At 46.3% G+C, this 26,407-nt stretch overlaps 3 protein-coding genes across 4 annotated transcripts in view; 2 read left to right on the top strand and 1 right to left on the bottom strand.

The window, feature by feature from the left end:
- The window catches only part of Egln1 (egl-9 family hypoxia inducible factor 1), a gene marked incomplete at its 5' end in the record, with an annotated part of 35,032 nt that extends 23,113 nt beyond the window's left edge, over positions 1–11,919 (top strand). Inside the window, 4 exons of the mRNA XM_017801262.2 lie at positions 4,232–4,351; positions 8,485–8,621; positions 10,230–10,297; positions 11,626–11,919. Of these exons, the coding sequence (XP_017656751.1) occupies positions 4,232–4,351; positions 8,485–8,621; positions 10,230–10,297; positions 11,626–11,684 (384 nt within the window). The remainder of the gene's footprint in view (positions 1–4,231; positions 4,352–8,484; positions 8,622–10,229; positions 10,298–11,625) is intronic.
- A 207-nt stretch (positions 11,920–12,126) lies between these two features.
- On the bottom strand, positions 12,127–25,834 carry Sprtn (SprT-like N-terminal domain). 2 transcript variants are annotated; one of them, XM_029569705.1, is made up of 7 exons: positions 25,347–25,834; positions 24,863–24,962; positions 24,102–24,230; positions 21,998–22,265; positions 20,257–21,006; positions 17,465–17,564; positions 12,127–15,176 (listed from the first exon to the last, which is right to left on the bottom strand). In XM_029569705.1, exons 1-6 carry the CDS (start codon positions 25,565–25,567, stop codon positions 17,542–17,544), a joined length of 1,491 nt encoding a protein of 496 aa, XP_029425565.1. In that variant the 5' UTR covers positions 25,568–25,834; the 3' UTR covers positions 12,127–15,176; positions 17,465–17,541. The 2 variants fall into 2 exon arrangements, with proteins under 2 accessions (XP_029425565.1, XP_029425566.1); XM_029569706.1 differs by lacking the exon at positions 17,465–17,564 and having other exon boundaries at positions 25,347–25,619.
- Positions 25,835–25,953: 119 nt separating this feature from the next.
- The window catches only part of Exoc8 (exocyst complex component 8), a 4,985-nt gene continuing 4,531 nt past the window's right edge, over positions 25,954–26,407 (top strand). The window contains exon 1 of the mRNA XM_008845807.3: positions 25,954–26,407. Within this exon, the coding sequence (XP_008844029.1) occupies positions 26,082–26,407 (326 nt within the window). The 5' untranslated portion in view covers positions 25,954–26,081.

Below are 26,407 nucleotides of genomic sequence, written 5' to 3'. Positions count from 1 at the left end.
GGTTGTGTACTAGTATCTCAGTAGATGGTGATGGTTTTCTGTTAGCTTTGTGTGATTGGGTTTTGCTGTTTTAAAAGCAGAATTTAAGCTAGGCATGGAGGCTCATGCCTGTAATCCCAGCACTTGGAAGGTTGAGGCAGGAGGATTGCCACAAATGACAAATTGATGAGTTCCCTTATTGATGTGATTTACTGAGAGAAATATAAGACAACAGACTCAGTTGCTCCAGACTGACAGAGCCATCGGTGTGGGATCCATGAAGAAGACCGCCTTGTTTGTGCAGATCACATTTCATCGTCCAGCAGCCAGACACGCGAGGGTCTTTTCAAGGTCCTGTAAACCATGTGTAGTTAGTTCTCCCCCGTTGCTAGTTTACTTACAGTTCTCTCACAGTAGTGAGGGTATGGCCTCACCTTGGATGCTCCACTTGAGTCTCCTTGCAACATATCTCTTGAGATTAGTCACTTACGTCCTTATAGCTTGGTCCCAGTTTTTATCATATGGCCCATCAGTCACTTGGGTGAGTCACCGGGTCTTGTCACCCTCTAGAACTAAAATGTACTTCCTGTTTTGACAGGATATTCAGATGTAATATCGCATAGCAGTGTATAAAGCTCTGACTGCAGATGATTGATGTGCCTTGATATTGATCAGAGGAACAGCGATTGGGGTTTCAGCAGATGTTGGGATGTGAAGAGTAAACCTGGGCTCATCATGGAAAACTGTGGCCCAAAGAAACAGGTGACTCTGAAGAAAGAGCACAGAGGACCTCGAGGATTGCTTGGGGCATGAGAACGAGCGTTCAAGAGGTGGACAGCTGCCGGCCGTGTGCTGAATCACTGAGGAGACTTGATTTCTTAGTGCCTGCCATGGAGGGCTGTGGACAGCCACCTACTGGGTGTACCTGACCTTTCTTACAGATATGCTGCAGCTAGTACCAAAATGAAGTCACAGCACCCTGAGCCGAAACTAGTCTATAGGCCTGGCTATGCGTGTGGGGGGGGGGTGCGTGTGTGTGTATACATATGTATGAGACAGAGTGTGGGTGCATGTGTGCCATAGCACAGATGTGGAGGTCAGCGGACAATTTTCAGAAATTAGTTCTCTCCTTGCACCATGGGATCCAGGAACCAAAGTCAGGTCCTCAGGTTTGTGCGGCAAGTGTCTTTCTCACTGAGCCATCTCACTGGCCCATATTTAAACTTTTAAAGCCCAACATGGTGGCACATGGCTTTAATCTCAGTACTCGGGAGGCAAAGGCAGGTGGATCTCTGTGAGATTAAGAGGAACCTGGTCTACATAACGAGCTCCAGGTCAGCTGGGTCTATAGGGAGACCTTGTCTCAAAAAATCAAAATAAATAAGCAAACTTTTAAAACTCAAAGCTTTTTTATTGTATCTTGTATTTTTTTATTTTCCAAAGAGTGGCACTTGGAATTCAGATAATGGAGAAGAGCTACATGCAGCCTGCTCCTAGCTCAAAGTTGGGGCGGAACCTCATATGGCCTCTTCCAGCTCACTTTGCTGCCCAGTCCCCACTCGTAGGCTTCCTTGTGACCCTGGCTCTAAGGCAGATATGAGAAATGACTGACAAAGTTCCGTGTCCCTGGGATGCAGTCCTCCTGTCATCAGTTCTGTCCTGGAGTATCCAGCTCCATAGGGTCACTGCTAAGCAGTTTCTACTGAGCTCATTTTCTAAGCTACTCTCTCCCCTGAAGCCTCCTTGTGCACAACAGCTGCTCTGTTTGTAGATCACCATGGGCTGCACCCCAGAATTACCCTGATTCATTGTTTCCACTCTCCATCCTGTCCCTTGCATGCCCCGTTCCCTCCAAGTCTCGTCCCCTCCATGCTCTGTCCCTTCCACACCTGTCCCCTCCATGCTCCGTCCCCTCCACACCTGTCCCCTCCGTGCCCCATCCCTTCCATGCCCCATCCACTTCAAGTCCCATCCCTTAGCTCCCTCAGCCAGCTCCCTCAGTGAGCAGTATTAGTTTTCCGCCCCAGGAGCCCCACCCTGTGCTGCAGTCACTCAGTCTCCTCCACTTCTCCTCTAGAAACTGTATTTGCCACCTTGATCTCTTGACCCTTTGTGTCCTGTGGTCTAGCCCTGCCTCAGGGCCTGGGTTCTGGAACCAGATTTCCTAAATCCACTTGGCAGGAGCCTTTGAGCACAGTAATTAGTCTTTCTGGCCTTAGTTTCCTTGACAGGTGGATGAAGATGAGAACGAAGATACTGGCCCCTCACTGGTGTGTCATATGTGCTTACTGTCTGCCAAGTACTTAGAGTGCAGATGGTGCATGGCCAGTGAATGCTGAATGCTGCCGCCTCATGTGCTTGTTGCTCTCGTTTGTACAGGTCTAATCTTAAAGTGCTAGTCAAGTAAGTGCTCCACTGGCTTCCTGTTACTTCTGGGGCTTGTTCTGGTTTTCTTTGAGGCAGAGTCTCTCACTCTTTCGCCTAGGCTGGCCTTGAGTTCTGTGGTCCTCCTGCCTTCTGAGTGCTGGGATTACCAGCATGCACTATCGTACCTGGCTTCCCATCACTTTCAGAACAGTGCCCACAGTCCTGCATTTCCTGATTCCTTTTCTGGCTTTTTTTGAGGGGGGCTACTTGCTCTGCCCCAGTCTTCCAGTGAGTGGTCCTCTTTCGTGATGCCCAGACATGACTGCATGTCATCAGATCTCCCTCCCCATCCCTGGTCATATGTCAGCTCCTGGGAGTAGACATTCCATATCTTCAAGTGTCATCCCTCATCTTCTATTGCCTTGTTTCATGCACGTTTTTTTTCTATCTTATGAAAAGATAACTTCCCATTATCTAGCATGACATTGTATATGTTTATGGGCCAACCCTACTGGCCCAGAGTTCATACTAATTGCAAGCCAACAAAAGCTGCCAGGCATGGTGGTGCATGCATGCCTGTAATTTCAGCACTCAGGAGGCTGTAGTGGGGGGATAAAGATTTCAAGGCCATCCTGAGCTACATAGTAAACTCCAAAACCAGATGAATGGATGAATTAATGAATGAATGAAAACAGGTGGGGGACTTTGTCTCTCATTCACTGTGTTAGCCCCAGGGCCTGGTGTGTGTGTGTGGGGGGGGGTGTGCACATGCGTGCACACTAGGTCTTAAATCACATCGGCTGAATGGTGGATGAATGGGCAGCCAGTGTGGGTGGGCAGAGGACTTCCTCTCCCCTCTTCCACATGACAGGTGCTGGCATTACCAGATAGGTGCAGAGCTCCAAACTAACTTTTTTTTAAGTTTTAATTTTCATTTATTATTTTGTGTATGTGTGTCTGGGTACATGTGTGGAGGTCAGAGGACAGCTTTGTGGAATTGGTTCTCTCCTTCCATCTTTACATGTCCAGGGATTGAACTCAAGTCACCTGGCTTGTCCACTGAACCATTGACGTTTTGAGATGAGATCACTGGGGAGAGTTCAAGTTTTGGGTCATCTCCTCCCCAAGTTTTTTTCAAGGAGGGGCTGGTTTTGTTTTGTTTTTTGAGATGGTCTCCTGTAGCCGCAGCTGGCCTGGAACTCGCTATTTAGACCAGACTGGCCTCAATCTCACAGAGATCTGCTTGCTTCTGCCTCCTTGCCTGGCTGTGTCTTAACAAGCTGAGCAAAATAGTTTCCTTTCCCACCAAAGATGAGTTAGTCTCATGCCACTTTGTTGTTTAGTCTGCATTTCATTTATTATTTGACATGACGTGAGTGGATAGAGTTAACCATCTAAATTATGTCTAACCAGCACCATTCTGTCAGTGCCTGGTGAGGGTAGTTCGTCCCTCAGACTTTGGTTGCAAGGGTAGCGCAAGAGGAGAGAACTCTACCGAAGAGGTCAGAAACTCACCTCGGCTTGGTCCCCAGACTGTGCTATACAGTAACTCAAGAAAGTAAAGCCCAGAAATTCCTCTGACTTGTGTTATTTTAAGCAGGTGCCACCATCTTGTGATAGCCCAGGTTTCCAATAGATGCCCCCTCCCCATGTTGGTTCATCCCATAGCTGCAAAGCTGGGTTCTCCATGCCTTGGGTTGTTCACTGGCCTATGCTGTGTTCTGTGTAAGTGTTGGTTTAGAATAGTCTTATCACTCCTTATTACAAAATGAGATCTTAACTGTGCTTACACTTAGGTGTGACTCAGAGAGGCAGAAACCCAGAGTTATGTTTCATAAGCTGTGCTCCCTGTGTTCACTCATGGACAGTTTATATTGTTTTTCAGGCTATGGTTGCTTGTTACCCAGGCAATGGAACAGGCTACGTCCGTCATGTTGATAACCCAAATGGAGATGGAAGATGTGTGACGTGTATATATTATCTAAATAAAGACTGGGATGCCAAGGTATGCAACTGAATTCAACAGTTATGGTTTTTCTCACAGGTATTTTTCTTCTCACAAACACTTGCACTTCTTATAAATGAAAGTGGCTGTAATACACGGGCCGTTCTCTCTCCAGTCCGTGGCCATCTTTACATGTGTTTTTGTGAAATGAAACAAATACTACTGTATTTGAAAACAGGCACTAAGGCACTAAAACAGTGGTGGATCTTATACAGTGTGCACCTGTAGGTGGCGCTGTGGGGGAGCTGGAAATGATGGCACACCTGTGACCCTGTGTTGGGAAGATGGACACAGTAGAATCCATTCAAGGCCCTCCTCAGTTGCATAGTGAGTTCCAGGCCCACTTCAGCTACATGGGACCTTGGCCCAAAAAGCAAAGCTAAAACAAATAATATGATGTTGTGCACTTAAAAAATTAAGGTCCCGTGTTCAGTATCCTTACTACATACACAGAGAAGGTGATGATCTGTGATTGCTGGTGCCACAGTCTATGAATAATGTATTAAACTATTAAATTGTACCCATTATATATCAGTACTTTTGGCATATTAATTACACTTCATTAAAACTGTCAAAAGGACTAGTATCTCCTAAAAGAATTAGTTCCAGATACTGAAGAGTTTTCTGAAACTTTCATTTTTACAAAAGTGACCTTACTGAAATAAATTCCTTTTAATGGTTTTTAATGACACACTGACAAAGCCAGCAAAACCAATTAGAATGTACAGTATGTGTCAACTGTTTAAGTGATTTTTTTTTTAAACCAGGTCTTTTATATATCTCTGGGTGGCCTGAAGCTCACTGTGCTGACCAGGCTGGCCTTGAACTCACAGAGATTGACCTGCCTCTGCCTTCCGAGTGTTTGGATTAAAGGGGTGCAAAGGGAACACTGGGTAATTTTTTAACAAATCAAATAACCAAGCTGGGGAGGTGGCTCTGTGGTTAAAGCATTCGCCAGGCAAGTGTGAGGACCAGAGTTTGTATCCCCAGAACCTATACAAATGCCCAGGGTGTGTTCTACCGCAGGAAGGCAGATACAGGGGATCCCTAGAGCAAGCTGATAGAGAGATGAGCCATGTCAGTGACCTCTGGGTTTGATTGAGAGACCCTGCCTCAGTGAATAAAGCAGAAGATGATTCCCTGCATCAACTTCTGGCCTCCATTTGCACGTGCACCCACATACATATGTGCCCACACATAGAAACATGCACACACACAAATGGAAAAATTAAAAATCACTTAAAATACAGAGCTCTTCTTACCCCAAACACACAACACACACAACACCCAAAGCCTCTGTGTGAGTATCTAATCCTCCCCTGAGAAGTGTTGGGATTTAGAATGTGTCATAACTCTCCTAAGTTTTTCTGATTTGTGGAGTCTCCATGATTCCAGTCCAAGTTCAAAGCAAAGGTAACTCTGTTGCTGAGCAGATCTCATGAGCATGTTCCCGTGCTGCAGCCTCCAGAGCTTGAAATAGAGAATAAATGCGATTCACCGTGAACCCAGGGTGCAAGGTGGGTTGGAGTTGCTGCAGTTAAAATTTAAAAGTGTAGTGGCACATGCCTTTAATCTTAACACTCAGGAAGCAGAGGTAGATGGATCTCTGTGAGTTTGACATCCACTTTGGTCTACATAGCAAGTTCCAGGCCAGCCAGGGCTCCATAGTGAAATAAATCTTGTCTCAAAAAAAAAAGGTGGGGCAGTGGGAGGGAAATGGGGAAATGTGTATGTAGGAAGTTGTCAAATAATAAATTTTTAAATGTATATATTTTAAAATTGGGTCAGCGAGATGTCTCAGTGGGTAAAGATGTTTAAAACCAAGCTGAGTTCAATCTCTGGGACCCACATGGTAGAACTTAAAAGTTTTGACTTAAAAAAAAAAAGTATTTTGTGAATACCTGGGAAGCCAGAAATGTGTTTGACCAGCCTCCATCATCTAGGTCTTGTTAGGGTCTTTCACTTTTACATGATTAGCCAGTCTTCTTGTGGTTTTAAATTAGTACACAGGCAAAAAACAGCAGTTGGGTTTTTATGTGTGGAGCAGTGCCTTTGGGCATTTGTGCAGTGGGCAGATGCTATTTGGGTGTTGGATCAGCAGAACCCAGAATGGCAGTGGGAGGAGGTCCAGGTGCAGGCTGACAGTTACAGCAGCTTGTACCTGCTGTCAGGAAGGACTGGGCATAGGGAAGGCTGCCCAGTTCAGACCAAGGAAGGTTTCAACTTTGGAGGGCAAAGTGTCAGCCAGCCATTTCTCTATAAGCACTTGCAACAGAGTACGCTGAGGGGCGGGACAAGGAGAAAGAGGACACACTTGTGGTCCCAGTCTGACAGGTCTCTTAAGTGTTTGAAAGATGCCTCAGGACTCAATGACACAAGATTCTGAGTGGCTGAAATCAGTTGGGGATGAGCCGTAAGTCTACCATCTCTTAACTATAGGCATTCATGTGCCCTTCAACTTTTGAGTTCACCTGCTGAGAGCATAGTTGCATTAGGTGAAAGAGTCCTGGTTGGCTGGGCATGGTGGCACACATCTGTAATCCTAGCACTTGGGAAATAAGTGGAGGCAGGAAGATGAGAGTTCAGAGTCATCACTGGCTACATAGCAAGTTGGAGGCCAACCTGGGCTACTTGAGATCCTGTTTCAAAAATAAATAAATAAGTAAATAAATACATAGCTCTGGGTTGGGCGGGTTTCACCTAGCTTTTTTCCTCTTAGACTAAAACACAGGGACCGGGTCTATCTTTGTGTCCCCTGCTCCCCATGTAGGATCCCCACAGTTCTCAGTGCACCCAGTATGATGTCTGTGATGAGTCTTTCAGTCCCCACAGCAGCTGTGGACCAGATAGATGAAAAGAGTCATACGGGTGAGTTTAACTTTTAGCATCTGTCATCCATGTCAGGCCCAGGCTACACAGGGATAGCCAGGTAGGAGGACATCAAAGTCTAAACTAGAGGCAAAGAGGTTGGGGAAGATGATTCAGTGGGTAAAAGCACTTCCCTCAGAGCCTGATGACCTGAGTTTAATCCCCTGGACTCACATGGTGGAAGGAGATAACCAACTCTTGAAAGTTGTCCTCTGATCACCACACACAAAAATATAGAAGGTAACTTAAAAAAAATAAACCAGAGGCAGTAAGTTCACCCACTTGTTAAGTGTCTGTTGAATGTTAAAACACGACACTTGGACTGGAGAGGTGCTCAGGAGTTAAGAGCACTTGCTGTTCTTCCCGAGGACCTGGATTCAATAACCAGCACCCAGAAGGTGGCTCTGTTGCCCTCTTCTGGCCTTCTTGGGTACCACACACATAACAGTGTACATACCAGCAATCAAAACATTTGTATAAATAAAAATAAAACAATCATTTAAAAAAAAAAAAAACCATGATTCTTGTTTATCTGATAGGACACTCCTTTCCTTGGGTAAGCCATTGAGCCAGGTGACTTCATGAACACACAAGCACCAATAGAAATGCTCACTGGTTTTCAAAATGCCCATGTTTTAGAAATTTTGCATATTTGTGTTTCAGGTATTTACCAAAAGAAAAAAAAGGAATTTTCCTTCCTTTAGTGTTGTACAGTTGTACATAGAATCTCAGCTCACCTTTGAAAATTATATGTATGTATATGTATGCACGAGTGCAAGTGCCCACAGATGCTAAAGGCATTGGATTTTCTTGGAGCTGGAGTTTTTCTAGAGGTTGTGAGCTGCTTGACGTGTTAGGAACCCAACTCAGGACCTGTGCAAGAACAGCAAGAACTTGTAACCACTGAGCCATCTCTCCAATCCCCTGACCTTTTTAAGATTTAATTTTTAATGGTGTGTGTGTGTGTGTGTGTGTGTGTGTGTGTGTGTGTGTGTTTATGAGTACACATGGGTACAGGGGCCAGATCCCCTGGAGCTGGAGTTACAGGCAGGTAAGCCACCCAGCATGAGTGATGGCAACTGAATTCAGATCCTCTGGAAGAACAGCAGGTGCTCTTAACCACTAGGCCATCTCTCCAGCCCTTCAATTCACCTTTATACCTTGTTGTGTTCACAAATAATCCAAATAGCTTTTTGAGTCCTTTAACCAACCCCCAACACGCCATTTTTGGTGGCTTGTACTGAAACGTTCTATTCTTTTCCTAGGTAAGTGGAGGTATACTTCGAATTTTCCCAGAAGGCAAAGCCCAGTTTGCTGACATTGAACCCAAATTTGATAGACTGCTGTTTTTCTGGTCTGATCGACGTAACCCTCATGAAGTGCAACCAGCATATGCTACAAGGTAGTGTTCCTTTTACAGAACCTTAGTTGAGAGTGTGATTGACAGGATGGGTGGTAGGGGTGAGCCCAGAAGTTTCTCCATTTGGCTAATCACACTTGGTCCTGAGAGTGTCTGTGTTCACACAGCTGCACCTTGCTTGAGATGAAACAGGGCTGGCCAGCTCTCAACTTGGTGCACCTGTTGTGCCCACCCTGGATCCTGTGAGCGTTTTTTTGTTTTGTTTTGTTTTTTCAGGGCGGGTAGAAAGGTAAGAAAGGAAAAGGGTAGCTTCTGAAAAGTAAGTCAGAGAGCAGCAGTGAGGAGAAGAGGGAGGGGTACAGTTACCATCTGTGAAGTGCACACTGAGAAAACAGCTGTTGAGCTGTGATAACAGTACACATCTACCAGGCGTGGTGCAAGTCTGCCATCTTAACACAGGCAGGGGCAGAAGGATTGCTGCAAGTTCAAGGTTAGCATGGGCTACAGAGTGAACTCTAGGTCAGGTTGTGGCTACAAGGGAAGACCTTGTCTCAAAGAACCAGAAAACAAAAACAAGTTCTTCTAGCCAGGTGTGGTGGCACACAGCTTTCTTTAATCCAGCACTTGGGAGGCAGAGGTAGTGGATCTCTATGAGTTCATGGCCAGCCTGGTCTACATAGCGAGTTCCAGGCCAGCTGGGGCTACAGGGATCCTGTCTCAAAAAGGCCAAAAAACAAAACGAAACAAGTCCATCTCTTTTTCCCCCATCTGTTTCATTGTACTTTAAGGTTTAGATTCTGAACTGATCGTGTTTAGGGCATTCCTTTGTAAGTCTGTTTTTAACATGTTTCTAGTCAATGAACACATTCAGACAAAGACTTTTGTAAGCCATTATGAACTGTGTATTTGTAAAAGGCATGATGTTCTCAAAGGAAGGTGGCAGGAGTACTCTGCTGCTATCTCTGGCTTAGAAGCAGCCAGGTACTGAACGGGGGGAGCAGCCCAGTGCCTGCAGTCACAGTGGCCAACAGCTAATGGCCCTGGAGAAGGCCTTGGAGCCTGTGTGACACCCTCCCTTTTTCTTCCTTATAAACCCTGCTGCCATTACTGATGCACAGAATCCACATGCAGCTGCATGGTAGCAGCCGGAGATCAAAGGCATCTGGAGTGGAGACCCAGGAGCACTGGCACGTCACCCATGCCAGAGGTGTGGTCAGGAGAGGGGCTGCTGGGCCAGGGAACAGAGACTAGAGTCCAGATGGGTCTGTGCAGCCCTGGACAGAGGGCCGACAGTTGAAGTCCCAAGAGGATGGATATGAGAAAGAAAGCCCTGAAAACCACTTGTGGGAGATGGCTTGGAAGAAAAACCAGAGTTTTCTGTTAAGGACTCAGACCTCTGGGAGGAATGAGCACATGTCAGAACTCTTGTTGGCAATTACCTGACACACCTGGGGCATGGACAAGAGATTCAAAATTATTCATCTAATACTCTTCCCTGAGGAGGCTTGTGGTAGGAATGGAGGTGGCACTTGGGCAGAGCAGGGTGAGCCTCCGGCCAGTGTTGAAATCTGTGTACTTGCAGCCTTGCAAATTGTAGCAAACACTTTCTGCTCTGTGACTGTTCTTACCCTATTCTGTACTTTCTTCTAGGTACGCAATAACTGTTTGGTATTTTGATGCAGATGAGCGAGCAAAAGCTAAAGAAAAATATCTAACAGGTAAACATGGCTGGGGGCCCTGGTCAGCTGGGGCTATCAATCAATCAGATGGTGCTTCCTGAAAGCTAAGCACAGACCAGGAATGATCATGCTTATTTTTTGTCAGATTTTTTTTTTTAATGTATGTTTTATGTGTCTGAATGTTTTGCCTTCATGTGCAAAAGTACACCATGTGTATGCAATACCAGCAGAGACCAAAAGAGGGTGTCTGAACCCTGGAACTGGAGTTACAGGTGGTTTTAAGCTGCCATGTTGGTGCTAGGAACTGAATCACGTCCTCTGCAACGGCAGCCAGCACTTTTAACCACTGAGCCATCTCACCTTCACCAACGTTTTGTCAGATTCTTAATCCTCTTATTTAAAAAAAGGATTTCTCAAGTTGGGCGTGGTGGTGCATGCCTTTAATCCCAGCACTTGGGAGGCAGGAGTAGATGGATCTCTGAGTTCAAGGCCAGCCTGGTCTACATAAGTGAGTTTCAGACCAGCTGGGGCTACAGGGAGACCCTGTCTCCAAAAGACCAAAAAACAAAAAAAAGGATTTCTCTCAAGTCATCTTGTTATTGTTAACCACCGAAATTGTCCAAAGATTAGGAAAGTTTGAGGCAAGTGTGAATAAGTAATTTGAATACAAGCTTTTCTGTGACTGTCCTTTTGAGCCACAATTTGCTCAGTGCTCTTCAGACCACCTGTCCCCTCCCCTCCTCCTTTCCTTCCTAAACATTTAAAGAATGAGTGAACATGAATGTTCACACAAAGAAGGTGAACTGGAATATTGCCCAAGCCCGCAGATAGGTGCGGTTCCCCACATGCCCACAGTGTAGGTCACATGCTTGTCTTGTGCCTTTGTGTCCTCATTGTGTAGGTTTACCTGTCCTGGGGTAGTGACATCACTGGAGACGGACCCCTTGCATGCCTTTTCTTTAACCCTTCCTTCCATTTCCAAAAGTCTACACAGTGTTTCCATTACCTATTCACTGTATTCTGAGGTGGTGAGAACCCAGCTTGGATTTTTGTTAGAACAAAAAGATGGAATATTCCTGCATTTTCTGTGTATTTTTAAAGCCTGATCTGTGTGCTTTGGGGTGGCGTTCTACACTCCACTGCTTTAAAGTAGTCAAATGGCTTTAAAATAAAAGGAGACAGTGGTGCTGTGTCTGTAGAGATGGCTTTGTCTGCCCTTTAGGGTCTAGATCAGAGAGTGCACTTGTCCCTGATGTTGGGAGGAGCCTCACAGGAGGCTGGAAAATTGAGGGAGGTTGTTCTGGTCTTTGGGGTGCAGTCACAGAAGCTCTCTTTTGCTTAAGTGATCATTTCTATTTTCCATGTAGGTGAAAAGGGTGTGAGGGTTGAACTCAATAAGCCTAATTTGGTCAATAAGGACGTCTAGCAGGGCCTCAGATCTGGCAGGACTCACGTCCCCTACAGCCGCTCAGATGCCGACTTCAGAGTCCAGTGGATGGAAGGAACAAGGACACCTGGTTGGCATTTCAGCAGGGTGCTGTCCAACAGAGGGTACCAACTGCTGTGACTGCTGTGGGGTTGGCTCCAGATCTGTGACTGCCCCGTGGCTGCTGCCCTGTCGGAGCAGAGGAGGAGGCACTGTTGAAGAATGACTTTTCCATCTGGACATGAAAAAAGGGCCCTGTGTAGGATTTTTTCATCTTCTATTTTGCCAGATCTGTCATCTGAGTTCATTTCATCTCTTTTTTTATATCAAGTTTAAAAATTTGAGGTAATTTTTATATGATTAGGTACAATTTATCAAAACTGAATTGGGAAAATTACAGTATTATTCCTCAAAATAACATCAATCTATTTTTGTAAACCTCTTCATGCTATTAAATTTTGCCCTAAAGACCTACGATGATTGTCACCAATTGCTGATGGTTCGTTACTTTTGGCTGAAAAAAGGGGCTTTATGTTTCCAGCTGAAGTTCACAGTGATTTCTTGGCCTGTCTCATACTAATTTGAACTTGTAAAGATTGCTACCGTCACCTTGTTGATAAGGAACCTAACAGTAGACAGTGGCCACTGACTACCAAGTAACTTTTAGCTCATGCTTTATGAGAGGAAACAGCCTCAGGAAGTAAGGTTTAATTTTTTAACTGACTGGCACTAAATGGACTTGAGGTTGTCCTCAGCCTCTGGTTCCCAAGACAAAGGGCTTTCTTCAGCTTCAGGTCTATTCTGTAACCATCACGTCCCCCTGCCACAGCTCCCGTGTGGCCCCTCCTCAGACTGACTGCACTTTCAGACATGCTGTTCCACCTCCTCCCAGACCAGAGCCTTGCTCTGTAGGAGATCACCTGGTGGCCCCAGGACTGGAACCTATGTGGTTGTAGCCTGTCTTCGGCTCCTGGGACAGCTGTGAGTCACTTTCACAAGCAATACTAAAAGATGTGTGTGGAGCTTAGAAAGTCAAAAGAAGCGCAAAACCAGATAGTCTGATGGATTTTTCTCTTTTTAGAGAAAAGAGGGATGGTAGCACAATCACAAGGCCTCCCAGACTCTTGCCACCTGCCCGGCCTCCTTAGCAAAGCCAATGGGATAGTGCCCATACTTCACACGATTGTGGGTGTGACCCCTCAGCCCCCCTTAGGTGTTCCTTGATCTTCTTTGCCAAAATGTGTGTATACAGAAATATCTCTGTATATTTCACAACAGTCTTAGCACCTGTATAGTTTGTATTCAGTTAGAAACCTTTTCTATGGAAAGCTCAGTAATTTTTATTAAAAGCTTGCTATTCATGTAAAACATGAAAAAAATAAAGCTGATAGTGTGGTTGTGGGTCACTCAGTACTGTGCTCTCTTGAGGGACTCACAGCAGGAAGTTCCGTTCTGTCCCACACCCTCTCCTTCAACACCGATAACCACTGACACCTCTCCAGCAAGTGCCTCTGCCTGCCAGCCAGCCAGCATGGGGCTTTCGCCATGTTGTGTGGGCAGTGAGGTGAAGCAGGCCACTGCCCCGAAGTGCTATATTTCTGAGTTGGGGGAAATCATTCGGCATTGGTGGAAGGTCTCTTTAATGGACAGTCGACTGTTAAATGTGGGAGCCCCTGGTGTCCTTCAGATTGGACCTCTGCTGGTGTGCCAAGTACCAGATTCCACTGCCTGGGGGACAGGGTGTGCTTGCCAGACAGCAGGATTTAAGTTGTGTATTTTGGGGGAAAGTTTGTGTACATTCCTGGAGGTCATTGTGAAAAGATAATCAGGATAGCCATTCCCTTAAGCTCTTGGTTTCATGTTAGTGGCACCATTAATTAACCTGTCACCAAGCAGGACTCTATGTAAAACAAAATTTAAAACTTTGTGGCCTCTGTGTTAATCCTGGTTAAAGAGAAAGTTTTATAATGCTGTTTTTATTCAACACATCAACCAGCTGTGGACCATGAACCTTTGTCCATGAAAGGCAGAGAACTTCAGGATTCCCATACAGAAACTAAAGTCGTGTGATTAAAAAGTGATTATTTCCTATGAAAGTAAGCTCACGTTGCTTGTAAAGCTAATCTAATCAAAAAGATGTATAAATGTTCTTGAAAAAATTACCGTTGTCACCTCCAGCTGTCTCGTTTTTAGACCATTTCCATACATTGTCCTTTGGGCCCAGTGGTCAGTTACCTTTCTGTAATTCAGCCCTAGTCTGTTCCAGACCAGGTGGCATCACCTTTGCAAATGATGAGGGACGAGAAAGCAGCCAGCAGGAGTGCGGCTGGTGCAGAGACCTCACCCGGCTCGGGCCTATAGCTCCACTTAGATTCTCAGTGCTGGAGTTCTTGCTCCCTCAGTGGGAAAGGCATTTTAAAGCCCATAGCTGCTGAGTGTCGCTGGCTCGCCCGTGCTGCAGGAGGGGCACAGCATGTACTTGCAGGGCCAGTAGTATGCAACTGTGTGCACAGGAACCTTTGTGTTCGCATGAAAAGTCACCAGAGTTCTTACATCACGGCAATAGCATGTTGTATATCTCTTTAGGAATCTAAGGTGAGCCAGGCCTAATGGTGCATACCTTTGATCCCAGTGCTCCGGAGGCAGAGGCAGGCTGGTATCTGATTCTAGGTTAGCTGGGGCTACAAGGGAGACCCTGTCTCAAAAACCCCAAATAAACATACAAATAATCTAGTGTGGTGTTTAATGTTTGTTCTGGCCTATCGGCATTTGGGAAATTGTATTGAAGTATGTACGTGATGGCTAAATTCAGTAGTGTTAAAAAAAATTGAATCATTAGTTCTGAGAACCTTATGAGCCATGCTTTGAAACAGCCTTGTCATTGTCTAGGCTGGCCTCGCACTCAGCAATCCTACTGCTGCCTCCCAAGCACTGTACTTTCCAGTCCTGGGACAGCATGCCCTGCCTAACGGCTCTTGCTGAGTGTTTTGACTCCTGTCTATGCCCTGTGCTTGCCTGGGCTGGTGGCCCTTTCTGTCCACAGTCCAGTACTTGGGACTTTTTTCTTCACTCACAGGACTTGGTCTCCTGTTCGTCAGACCCATGTCCCTATGGTGCTTCCAACCAAGGCATGGGGGAGTAGATGCACCTAGATCTACACTTACACTTCCCTGCAGCTCAGCCCAGGACAGAAGCCCACACTGGAAGGCCTTGCCCCAGACTTCCAAGACATCATTGTTCTGGTGTGTGGATCCCGGGAAAGCCATGGCTGGTTCTTTATATGCTGTGTGTCCATTGTCTGAATCCCAGGGTTCTAGATGCACAGGTGCATTAGCCTGGGGCTCTTCTGGAATGATCTTTTGCTCTTTTTTGTCTCCTGTTACACAGTGGGGACAGCATCATGTGTTTAATGCTGCCATGACTGAGTGTTCACGTTTACTTCACAAACATCTGTTTCAGTTCTTCCATGTGTCTACTATAGGCTGTTGGTTTCTAAAAAAAAAAAATTTTATTTTTTGTGTATGAGTGTTTTGCCTACATGTAAGTGTACCCATACATGCAGTGCCCTTGTGGGCCAGAAGAGGGTGTCTGGATCCCCTGGAATTGGAGTTACAGTGTTGTTAGCCATCATGTGAACCAGACCTAGGTCCTCTACAAGAGCAGCCAGTGCTCTTAACCACTGAGCTGTTTCTCCAGCCCCTCAAAAACTATCTCTTACTGTCTCAACCTTTTTGCTTGAGACAGGGTCACATACAGTTGAAGGCCTTGAACTTCTGACCCTCCTGTTACATCCCTGAAACTACTGTAAGAAGATGAGCTGGCAAAAATTCTTAACCATAAAGCAGAAGAATACTTAAATCCACTCCTTAATAAACTTTTTCTTTGTGGCCTTTGAAACAGTCTCCCTATAGCCTCAGCCTGGAACTTGCTATGTAGACCAGGCTGGTCTCGAACTCAGAGATTCGCCTGCTGGAATTAAAGGTATGTGCCACCATACCAGGTAATAAGCCTTTTCTGAATAAACATTGGAACTAGAAATCTATGCCCAGCACTATGGCACACTCCTGTAGTTAAAGCTACAAGGGAGGCTATGCCCAACCTGAGCTGAATCGTTTAATCCCAGACACCCACATAAAGGTGGAAGGAGAGAACAAACTCCACAAAGAAGGAAAGGCGGGCAGGCAGAAACAGCCCTTCAGGAAAGGAGAGGAGTGTGGATTTAAGTCAGACAAGAAGTTTGAAAATGTGAGTGACCTCAAGAATTAGCTACAAGGGCCAACAAGGCTCGGCAGGAAAAGGTCTAGAGGGTTAGGAAGCAGAGCACACACGAGAGTGCTGATGAGCTACAGCGCTTCGCAGTACCAGGGAGAACTTCAAGCTCCTGGCAGTATGAATGGCTTTCCAAGACAGGGAGGCTGTCCTCCGTCCTCCCCTATGGGTCCCAAGGCAGAACTATTTGGTTTAAAGGCCAATTAGTCACTATGGGTCCAGGTTACTTTATAAGAGAAGTTGTATGTTGGTTGGTTGTAGTTTAGGTTTTTGAGACGGTTTCTGTGAAGCCCAGGTTGACCTGGCACAATGTAGCTAGCCAAGCTGGCCTCCAGCTCATAGGCAGTCCTCCTGCCCCAGCCTTCTGAGTGCTGGGTTACACTCCCAGCTTAATGTTTGTATGCATATATAAATGTATAAATGTATATTTTTAAGTTATCTTACTGCAATACATACACAAGAAACCTGTTTGAAACCTTTAACAAGTGAATGTTTCATGTAAACCTTCACCTTCGTGTCTTTCCAATTTCTGAGGAATGCTTATAACCTGGCAAAGATTTGGGTCTTAGGGTTTTCTAACTGCACTTGCCCTCTTCTGGAGGCATGGGGAATATGTTAGGTGTTTTGGCAAAGGAGTAGGCACACAATTTGAGTCACCTGTTTCATTCCTTCATACCAATGCTAATCCGTTCCTGAGGAAAGGCAAGGACCTAAGTGCTATCCTAAGTAGCTTTCAGACTGCCCAGAAGAACCAGAACAAGTAAAAAGTTAGGCTTTGCCAGGACAGCGTACAAGCTGCAGGGGAAAGCCCTGGGTACAGCACATTCATCTGGGGGTAGTCGACAGCTGCAGCCCTGGTGCTTGTCAAGAGTGCCAGCGCGTTGATAAGGGACAAGAGGGTACCCTGCAGAGTAGTATGCACAGAAGCACACAGGCTTGCCCACAGTGTGCCTCATAGGCCTTGGGCTTGCTTCTCAGAAAAGCACCCACTGAGGGCATTACCTAGTGCTAGGGAAGCTTGACACTAGTCCCCCAGCTTAGAACCGTGACTGGTTTGGTCCTGGATCACGTGCCATCCTCATTCCATTTCAAAAGATGGTGGTATATGTATGTATGTACCCATGACATCCAGCACCAATGGGAAAGCAGAAGCCTGAGCTGGCTTTCACGTCACCTCCTGTGCTGTCGATTCCCCAGTCACTTTAAAAATGTACAGTAACAATTGTCATAGCACAAGTTTTGTCTGGTGGAAAGCTGGATTGCTAACAGTTGGGCAGCAAGGTAGCTCAGCTGGTAAAGGTGCTTGCTGCCAAGACTGCCAACCTTAAGTTCCATTTCTATATCCTACATGGTGGAAGGAGACAGCCAGCTCCAGTAAAGCTGTCCTCTAGTCTCTCTATACACACCAGAAATAACGAGTACAGCTCAGGAAGCACAAGGTCAGCTCAGGCCTCTTGGATATTACCGTTTTTAAAAAGACACACCAGGACCATGGTTGATGGCGCACTTACCTGACATGTGAGGTCCTAGGTTCCAGCCCCAGGGCCACAAAAACCAGAAAGACAGCAACGGTTTCATGTTGAAACATTCAGATTTTAAAATTCTGTGAAGCTTTGAAAAAAGCACAATCTCAGAGCTTTGGAGCAATGGACAGGATGAGGATTTCTCATGGTATTTTCTCATTTACCCTAGAAATTCTAGTTCAGGTATGTTATAGCTGACAAAGTAAAGCAAGTTGCTCACATTCCTTTTGTTAGCTTAAAATTCTGACTTAACAGCAAATTCTTAGAGAAATGGAACCTATAGCTGTCTCCCATGAGGAAGTGAACCCCAACCATCAGCTCTGTCGTGAGGTTGAAGTTTACTTTCAAAAGAAAAAATATAAACAAAAATGGAGCCTACTTCACTGATACAACAAGAATTACAGATAGGAGGGTAAGGGCAAATTTTCTTCAAATACAGGCTCATTAATTTCAAGTTAATTTCCATTTTTCTTGCTAGGTCACTGGCATTCCCATCATGTCCAGAACTTAGTGCCACCTTCTGACTGCACCAGGTGCTTTGCACACCCAGCCCATCCTCTACATCCTGGCTCCGTATCACCTGGCACCGCATAATGACCAGGGCCTGCCTGTCTGCCATCTTCCTCCTGCCCACACCTCTCACTCCACCTCAACAGCTTGTCCTCCCACGGTTTGCACCAAGCTGTCTTGCTGCCTACACACCCTCTGCAACCCCTTCCTTCCTTCCCCAGAAAGCTAATTCACTAAGACACTGCGAGGCTGAAACCCTGCCACAGTGCAGTCACACCGCACTGATTCATCTGCTTCTCATCACCCCCACCAACAATACAGCCCCAGAACTTTGTGCAGTTTGGCTCAAAAACTATTTTATTGCATATAACCTGTTAAATTGATGAAAGTATGGCATATATATTCAAACACTAAACTTTAATAGCCACTTATCTATAAACATTTAATACTATTTTTTAACTTCATGCTTTAAGAAATATAAAAACTTTTGAAGATCCAACCTGATAGGCTAAAACTGTTAAGAATGCTGAACAGCTGACACACTGGCATGCTGTTGTAAGGAAGGTTAACAAGTAATATTACTAAAGCTGGGCATGAAGGTCCCTGTGACCCAGCAGGTTCCATCCCTGAGTGTGACCAAACAGAAATGAGTGTGGCCACTGTCAGCATTGTTCAAAACAGCCCTGAACTAGGGATAATTCTGATGGCTCATTTAATACTAGAATGAGTGAAAATCTTCTAGTATCTTTTAATTCTAGAGTAATGAAAAACAACTACACACAGCAACTGAGACACTACTTCATGAAGTTCATTAACAGGCTGAACTTATCTTTGGTAATAGGTACAAACTGTGCACCCTTTGGGAATAGACACTGATGGGAAGTGACAACAAGAAGCCTCCTGAGACAACAGAGGAAGAAAGTTATACAGGGAACACTAAGTAAACCAGGTTCACCCAGATAAGATCTGTGCACCTTACAATGTATACATTATTATCTTGCAAAGTCAGCAAGCTGGAGAGACAGTCATGAGACTAAACAGTCAGGCATCCATGTCTGCTGTCAAACATGAGACTGCAGTGCACAGTGATTCTGCTTATGTATGACACAGTCTGCTAGCAGAGCTGTTCATACCTCTTCCACATACTTTACTCTTAGGCCAACTAGGTGGCTTCGTGAGGTCTTACACAAGTTACTTCTTAGCACAGTCATTCTGCTAAATTCTGAGGGAAAATGCCTAAATTCCCCATCAAATTTGACCTGTGGAATTCAGTAAGTTGTGTTATCCCAAAATAACTTTATTTTCTTTCTACTTTATTCTAAAATCTGTTGCCACCTTTGGTAAAGATGGAACAGAGAAAGTTCCTTAGTTTTTTTGTGGGGTTGTCTTCTTTTGAGGCATGGTCTCATAGCCCAGGCTAGAACTTAAGCCCAGACTCTATTTAAACCCACAGCACTCTCCCTGCCTCAGCCTCCCAAGTAAATTTAAGTGTGAGCCACACCACACCAAGCTAGAAAAATTCTCTAAAATACAGGTTCTTTAAAATCTGCTACCACCTTTTAGCAAAGATAGTACACAGAATTATAAAATATAAATTATTAAAAATACAGAAGTCCTTAAAATTTGTTACCTTTTAGCAAAGGCAGAAAATTCTTTTAAAATATAGAAAATTTACCTGTTATGATTTTTCTTAAAAAGAAGAAATTTTGAGTACCTTGAAAACTGATACTACACTGGGTACTCTAGGCTGTTCAGCCAAAATGTCTGACATTATGAAGACTGTCAGCTCAGAGAATGGATTTTAATATTAGTAATGGATTAGAATGGATTTTAATTATTTAAGGAGAATATACAAATAAAGATAAATATGTTAAAATCTTCAAGGACAAGAAAGAAAAGTGTCTAAAATTAGAATGTATTCAGGACATGTATACTGGGCCTTACTACTGTAAGGCACCAGTGAACATAGCACCTTGACTTGTAAAATTCTGAGACAGGGTCTCCCTGTGATGCCCAGGGTCATGGGCTCAAGTGATCCTCCTGTTTTAGCTCCTGAGTAGTTGGGACAACAGGGACATACCACCACACCTGGATAGAGATGAAGACATTTTGAAGTACAACTGCTTATTATGTATATATAAAAAACACTGTGCTGACATGTCAGTCAGACTATAACCGCAGGTCCTCTTGCCTAGCATGACCATGAGGTAACAGGTGGTATGGGACACAATTATTTCAGACTCTTTGGGATCAGAGATTGGTTCTGTTACCTTCCAGGCAGTGGTCCAAGTGGTTGTTAATTCGAGACTCCAAAACTAAAATTTGACAGACTGGACAGGTGACCAGCTGTTGATGACCGAGTGAGCTGCTGGAACTCTGAGCTGTGCTGGTGCCTGAGGGGTGTGAGCAATTCTGCAGATTACTGCCACTACTCCGTGTTTGCTCCTTGATAATATTATCCAAAGAAGTCCTGTCCTCCAGCCTGGGTCGCTTATTTGGGAACTGGTCTTCAGACCCATGCGCTTCCTGCAACTTGGTTGAGGCAGCCACTTTGGCAGATGCCACAGTGGCAGATGCTGAGGCCATGGCCTTGGAGGTGTTTTTCAGGGATGTCCTGGAAGGCAGAACCTTTCTCTGAGAACCAGATGAGGGTGAGTGCTTGGTGCCATTCCCTGTGGACCCACTCTTTACTGGGGATCCGTTCACACTTCTGAAAGCCTTTTGGTTGGCAACAGAGACTTTGGGGAAATAGTTGCTCAGAACAGTCTCGTGACTGGCAGTGGGAACAGGGGAGACCAGATGAGGATTTTTACTAGAGAAACCATTCTGTTCACATTTCCCCTCAATGATGGAATTGAATCTCAGGCCATTTGTTGAATGGTTTTGACTTAAAAGACCTTGAACTTCACTAACCGCATATGAGGTCAACTTCCCAGATGGAGGAGTGCGTGTCTCTCCAAGAACATACCCTTTCCCACTGAAAGGGATAAGCGGCTGGGTCTCTCCTCTGCACAACTTGTCTACAAAGGAAGCAAACAAGACACTTCCTCAATACAACACTGATGCAGCAACAAACACTGAGCGAGTGGTGGATCTCTAAAATTAAAATGAGTATTCTAGATTTGTGCACTAATCACCTATTAATAAGGGAAGGCAATCTTGGGAAGTCAGAGCTCTGCTACTCAAAGAACATGAAAGAAATCTAAATAAAGGAGCCCTATCATCCCAAGCAGGCTAACCAAGGAAACTTTGCTCAGAAAAGTGCTCAGGTTCCTCTAATCTCCCTACACCAATTCTCACAGCTCTGACTTCTCAGCATTTCAGACTGAGAACTACAACTTGGCTCCTGGGACCCACCCCACCAAACTGACAACCTTGAAGGGAAAGTACATCCACCTTGAGTGCATCGCTGCCTTGAGGTGGGACTCTAGCTTCCTATGAGAGAAGCAGGTCCTAAGGAGGAGAAGGTACAAACACAGGCCACACCCCTTTCCCATGGTCCTCCCAATACACACACCTCAGCAGATATCACTGGGAACTCAGCTGCCAGAAGGCCCAGGGTTGCTTAGGACTTACATTCTGGGCACTGGTATTTCAATTGCTTTTGGGTTTTTTTGGTTTTTTTTTGTTGTTGTTGTTGTTGTTGTTTTTAGTCTTTTTGAGATAGGGTTCTCCCACCCTATAGCCCCAACTGGCCTGGAACTCATTATGCAGACCAAGCTGGCCTTGAACTGGCAGAGATCTACCTGCCTCTGCCTCCCAGGTGCTGGGATTAAAGGTATGCGCCACCAGGCCTGGCTCCATCAACTGCTGTTTTTAACTCTTGAATCTTTTTGCCTTGCTTCCTATAAGTCAGTGATGTCAAGACAGGGAAAGGAACTCTACCTCAGATGTTATTTCATCTGAAAACATCTCCATCCAAGCAATTTCTGCAATAAACTTAACCCTGCTTAAGGGCAGCAATGTCCATGCTATGTCAAGGTCAAGAAGATGGGAGAGGTTTAAAGCTACCTTTATCTTCCACTGCTGACACTGGCTGCTTTTCTGGTTTTGTCTTTCCTCTGCCTTTCTTTGAGTAGTTCTCAGGTTCCTTAATTTTTATGTAAGTGCCTCCGCAGGTTTTCTGGTGGGCAGCCCACCAGTAGTCATGAGCTGAGGGCGCCCTGTTGGTGGCACGCTTGACGTAGCCGTAGTAGGGCTGCTTGTGCTGGCAGGGCCCATCACAGCGCCACCAATGCCGCCGGTATTCATCCACCTCATCATGAAAAGTATGGTAGACCTGGGCAGAGGGAGTTTCAGCAATCAGGACACAGCCAGCAGTTCTACAAGTTGTTTATGTGTAGGAGCAGTTCTACAAGTTGTTTATGTGTAGGAGCAGTTCTACAAGTTGTTTATGTGTAGGAGTGTTTTGTCTGCATGTATGTACGTGTACCCAGGTCATGCAATGCCCATGGAGGCCAGAAGAGGGTGTTGGATCCCCTAGAACTGGAGTTACAGACAGTTGTTAGTAGCCCTGTCTGTGCTAAGAACCAAAACCAGGTCTTCTGCAAGAGCAGCTATTGCTCTTTACTACCGAGTCATCTCTCCAGCCCCCTCATTTTTAAAAACATATTCCCATATATTTCTAAAAAGTTCTATTTTGGAAAAGATACTATATTTAGTTTCTTTTCAAAGTTTACTTTAATAGGAAACATCAGTAATAATTCCTAAACAGTATAAAGATAGAAGCATGCAAGACAAGGTTTTGGAGGGGAAAAAAACCCCACATCCATAAAAACACTCCTATGAATGGTAAATGCTTCAGAAACTAAATAGTAACATGATCAAAAGCTGGGACTGAAAGGTTTCCTACAATGGTGTAAAAAAAACAAAAAAACAAGGAGGCTGGGCATGGTGGCGCACGCCTTTAATCCCAGCACTTTGGAGGCAGAGGCAGGCAGATCTTTGTGAGTTCGAGGCCAGCCTGGTGTACATAGTGAGTTCTGAGAAGAGCACACTACTTCCTTAAGTGTAAATTCCGAAAATACAACCTGTTGTACTGGTTAGTTTTTGTCAACTTGAAACCAACTAGTCACCTGGGAAGGCAGAACCTCAATTGAGGAATTTCCTCCATCAGACTGGCCTGTGGCAAAGTCTGTGAGGCAACTGCTAACTGATACATGAGAGCCTAGCCCATTGTAGACAATGCCATCCCTGTGCTTATAAAAAGCTAGCTGAGAAAGCCAGGGGAAGCAAACCAGTAAGCAGTGTTCCTCCATGGTCTCTGCTTTAGTTCCTGCCTCCAGGCTCCTGCCCTGGCTTTCCTCAAGATGAACTGTAACTTACAAGCTGAAATAAACCCTTTCCTCCCCAAGTTAGTTTTGGTCATGGTATTTAGCACAGCAACAAGCAGCAAAGTGGGACCCCTGTAAAAGTGCTTATAACAGCTAGACCCTGCCTAAAAACATGCAGTGAGCAGGGCATGGTGGTACACGCCTTTAATCCCATCTCTCAGGAGGCAGAGGCAGATCTCTGTGAGATAAAGGCAAGCCTGGTCTTTGACCCTGTCTCAAAAAAAAAGGTAAAATCTCACAATACATGCTAAGACACTGCATGTTCTTCTTCTCAAGGACCCAACTGGTAGGTACTGCCGTTGTATCATGTTCGTGAGAACAGATGAGGCCCTGAAGAGTTCAGTGGCAGAGCATGGACAGCTCAGCTGCCTCAGCCCTGGCTGTGCCACATCCTCCAATGCGATGCAGTAGTGAATCAAAGTCCTCTGATGGGCTGCCATGGGAAGTGGTCCAGAAGAGTCTAACTGCAGGCCTGTTGGAGATCTGAAACGGATCTGCTGGCTCTGAAGCCACCCTCCCTGCGGACTAGACAAGCCCATTCATTTCTGTGGCACTCTTCACGGCTTAAAGTACTTAGATGTTTCTACTTTTTAAAGCTCAGTAGTTGCTGAATAAATACCATTAAATACCATAACTGTATAGGCCAGTGGTGCAATGGCTCACACCTGTAATCCCAGCACCCTGGAAGCTGAGTGAGAATTTCGAGTTTCAGGCCAGCCTGGTCTACACAGCCACACTCTGCCTTCCCTTGCTCCCCAAGCAATGTATGTAACCCCACATACCGTTATGTTGGCACCAGTCAGGTGGTTGATTCGATACATGTGCTTACAGAACTCTGGGCCATGTCCTTCCCTGTCTTTGTCATTATTAGTCACAAACAAGTAAGCATGTATCATCTCATGCAAAAGAGTCTAAAAAAGAAAAATGATCAAATTTTCTACGGCACTTCTGAAAATAAAAATGCACTCTCTTTTTCAACCTGGAATCTTAAACCTTTTGCAAGCATAAGTTCACAAGATTTTGCATATAATATTCCAAGATCTGCAGCTCCCAGGAAACAACTCATTTCAAGAAACTATTGTGCAAGAAACCGAATTACAAACCCAAATCCCAAAGATCAATGAATTCGACTACACAAAAATGTTAAAAATTCTGATAGGGAAACCCACTGTAAGAAAAGTGCAGAGATGATTCTGACAACTGTGCAACAGTCACATGGCTCTTAATCATCAATAAAAGGGGCTCCCAATGCCAACATGGAAAGGACAAACAGCTCGGATTTAAAGCTGAGTACATGTCAGGCCGGCACACACCTGTTAATTCCTGCACTGGGGAGGCAGAGGATCAGGAGTTTGAGGCCAGCCCATCTCAAAACTATAAGTAAAAGATCTTGGGAGTTAAGCCTGGCTTGTTAGTGCACACCTATAAACCCAAACCTCCAGGGGCTGAGGTAGAAGAGTTTGTGGCCAGCTTGGGCTACATAGCAAGATCTTGTCTCAAAAACAAAAACAAAACCTCTACAAATCACTGAGCTATGCAATACCTCTACAAGGTCCTTCCTAGGTCTCAGTTTTAAAAGTGGTTCACTGAGACGGATGGAGCACATTCCGCCTCTTCCCTCATAGGTGCAGATTCCAGCGCACCTAGAAAAGTCACAAGTATGGGTTAGTAGCACTCCGTCACCCTCACCCACACCGTCACTGTCCTCTGCTGCCCAGACGCCACCACCCGTAGGCAGTCACCGCGACTGCAGAGGCACTGCAAATCGGCCACGGCGCCGATTAGTCTGCATCACTTGAGTGATGGTGTGCAACTGCATCTTAACGCCAACTCCACGCAGGTGGAGGGCGGGTTGGCATCTTAAATGTAGTGGGTAGCGCTGGGATCCTGCTGGGCCCCGCCCACTCTGGGTTCAGTTTGGACCGCCTGTCCCGGTGACCTCTCCCTCTGCGCGAGCCGAGGGCACCAACACCAGCTCGGCCTCCTCGCCCGCCCCCGCGTTCCGAGCCGCTGGCGGGCACACTCACGAGGTCATGCGCATGCTCCACTTCACCTCCACCGCCTCCAGCTGGCCCCAGAAAAATCGGTCGTTAAACTCCAAGAAGAGTGCCTGCAGGTCCGGGGTGGGGTCCACCAGCTCCCACGACGCGTCCACCAACGACAGGCTCTCCCGCGCCGCCTCGCGCTGCGCCGCCAGCATGTCCCACTCCTCCTGCAGCCGCATCGCCACCACCAAGTCCTCGTCCATCCCTCAACTCCGGCCGCCGCGCCACTCCCTAGATAACCGTCGGGCTCCCGCGAGTCCCGCGATACGTCAGGGCCCGGCTGACCCGTAACTGGGGTCAACGGAAGGCAGGTGCGCGTCGCCCACTGGGCGCGGGCTGGGGAACGCTGGGCTCCAGCTGAAAGCCGCTTCGGAAAGCTTGCTACCGTCTCACATCCACCCAAGCCCACGGCAGACCTAGTTCTGATTCCATCAGCGGCTTGCCCGCGCACGCGCCTTAAGACTCTGGCGTTCTCGCGCAGGCCCTTCGCGCTCCCCTCCCAACGCAGGCGCAGAGTGACGTGCGAGCCCCAGCGCAGGCGCAGTAGGAAACGCTCGGCGCAGGCGCTGGCGGCGCTCGACCCCGGCGCGTGCGCAGCTGTCTCGCTGTCGCTCCCGCTTCTCTTCCTCTGCGGCCCGGCTCCGCGCGGCTCGGGTGGGGCTGGACGGCAGCGAGTGACAGAGGGTGCGGGCGGCCGGTGCCGAGCCGGCCGTAGTCATGTCGGACAGCGGGGCGAGCCGCCTAAGGCGGCAGCTGGAATCCGGGGGCTTCGAGGCGCGGCTATACGTGAAGCAGCTGTCGCAGCAGTCGGACGGTGACCGCGACCTGCAGGAGCACCGGCAACGGGTGCAGGCGCTGGCGGAAGAGACTGCGCAGAATCTGAAGCGCAACGTCTACCAAAACTACCGGCAGTTCATCGAGACGGCCCGCGAGATCTCGTACCTGGAGAGCGAGATGTACCAGCTGAGCCACCTGCTGACGGAGCAGAAGAGCAGCCTGGAGAGTATCCCGCTGGCCCTGCTCCCCGCCGCCGCCGCAGGGGC

Source organism: Nannospalax galili, unplaced genomic scaffold (assembly GCF_000622305.1).
Source record: "Nannospalax galili isolate Female #2095 unplaced genomic scaffold, S.galili_v1.0 scaffold702, whole genome shotgun sequence".
In the NCBI taxonomy this organism is placed as follows: domain Eukaryota; kingdom Metazoa; phylum Chordata; class Mammalia; order Rodentia; family Spalacidae; genus Nannospalax; species Nannospalax galili.
This window is presented reverse-complemented; position numbering and strand designations above follow the sequence as displayed.

Coding starts and splice junctions, on each gene's coding strand:
- Sprtn (XM_029569705.1), bottom strand. CDS start 25,567: ATGGACGAGGACTTGGTGGTGGCGATGCGGCTGCAGGAGGAGTGGGAC. Junction 24,231..24,862: donor CTAGGAAGGACCTTGTAGAG/GTATTGCATAGC, acceptor TTTCTTTTTTAG/ACTCTTTTGCATGAGATGAT. Junction 22,266..24,101: donor TGACTGGTGCCAACATAACG/GTATGTGGGGTT, acceptor CCCTCTGCCCAG/GTCTACCATACTTTTCATGA.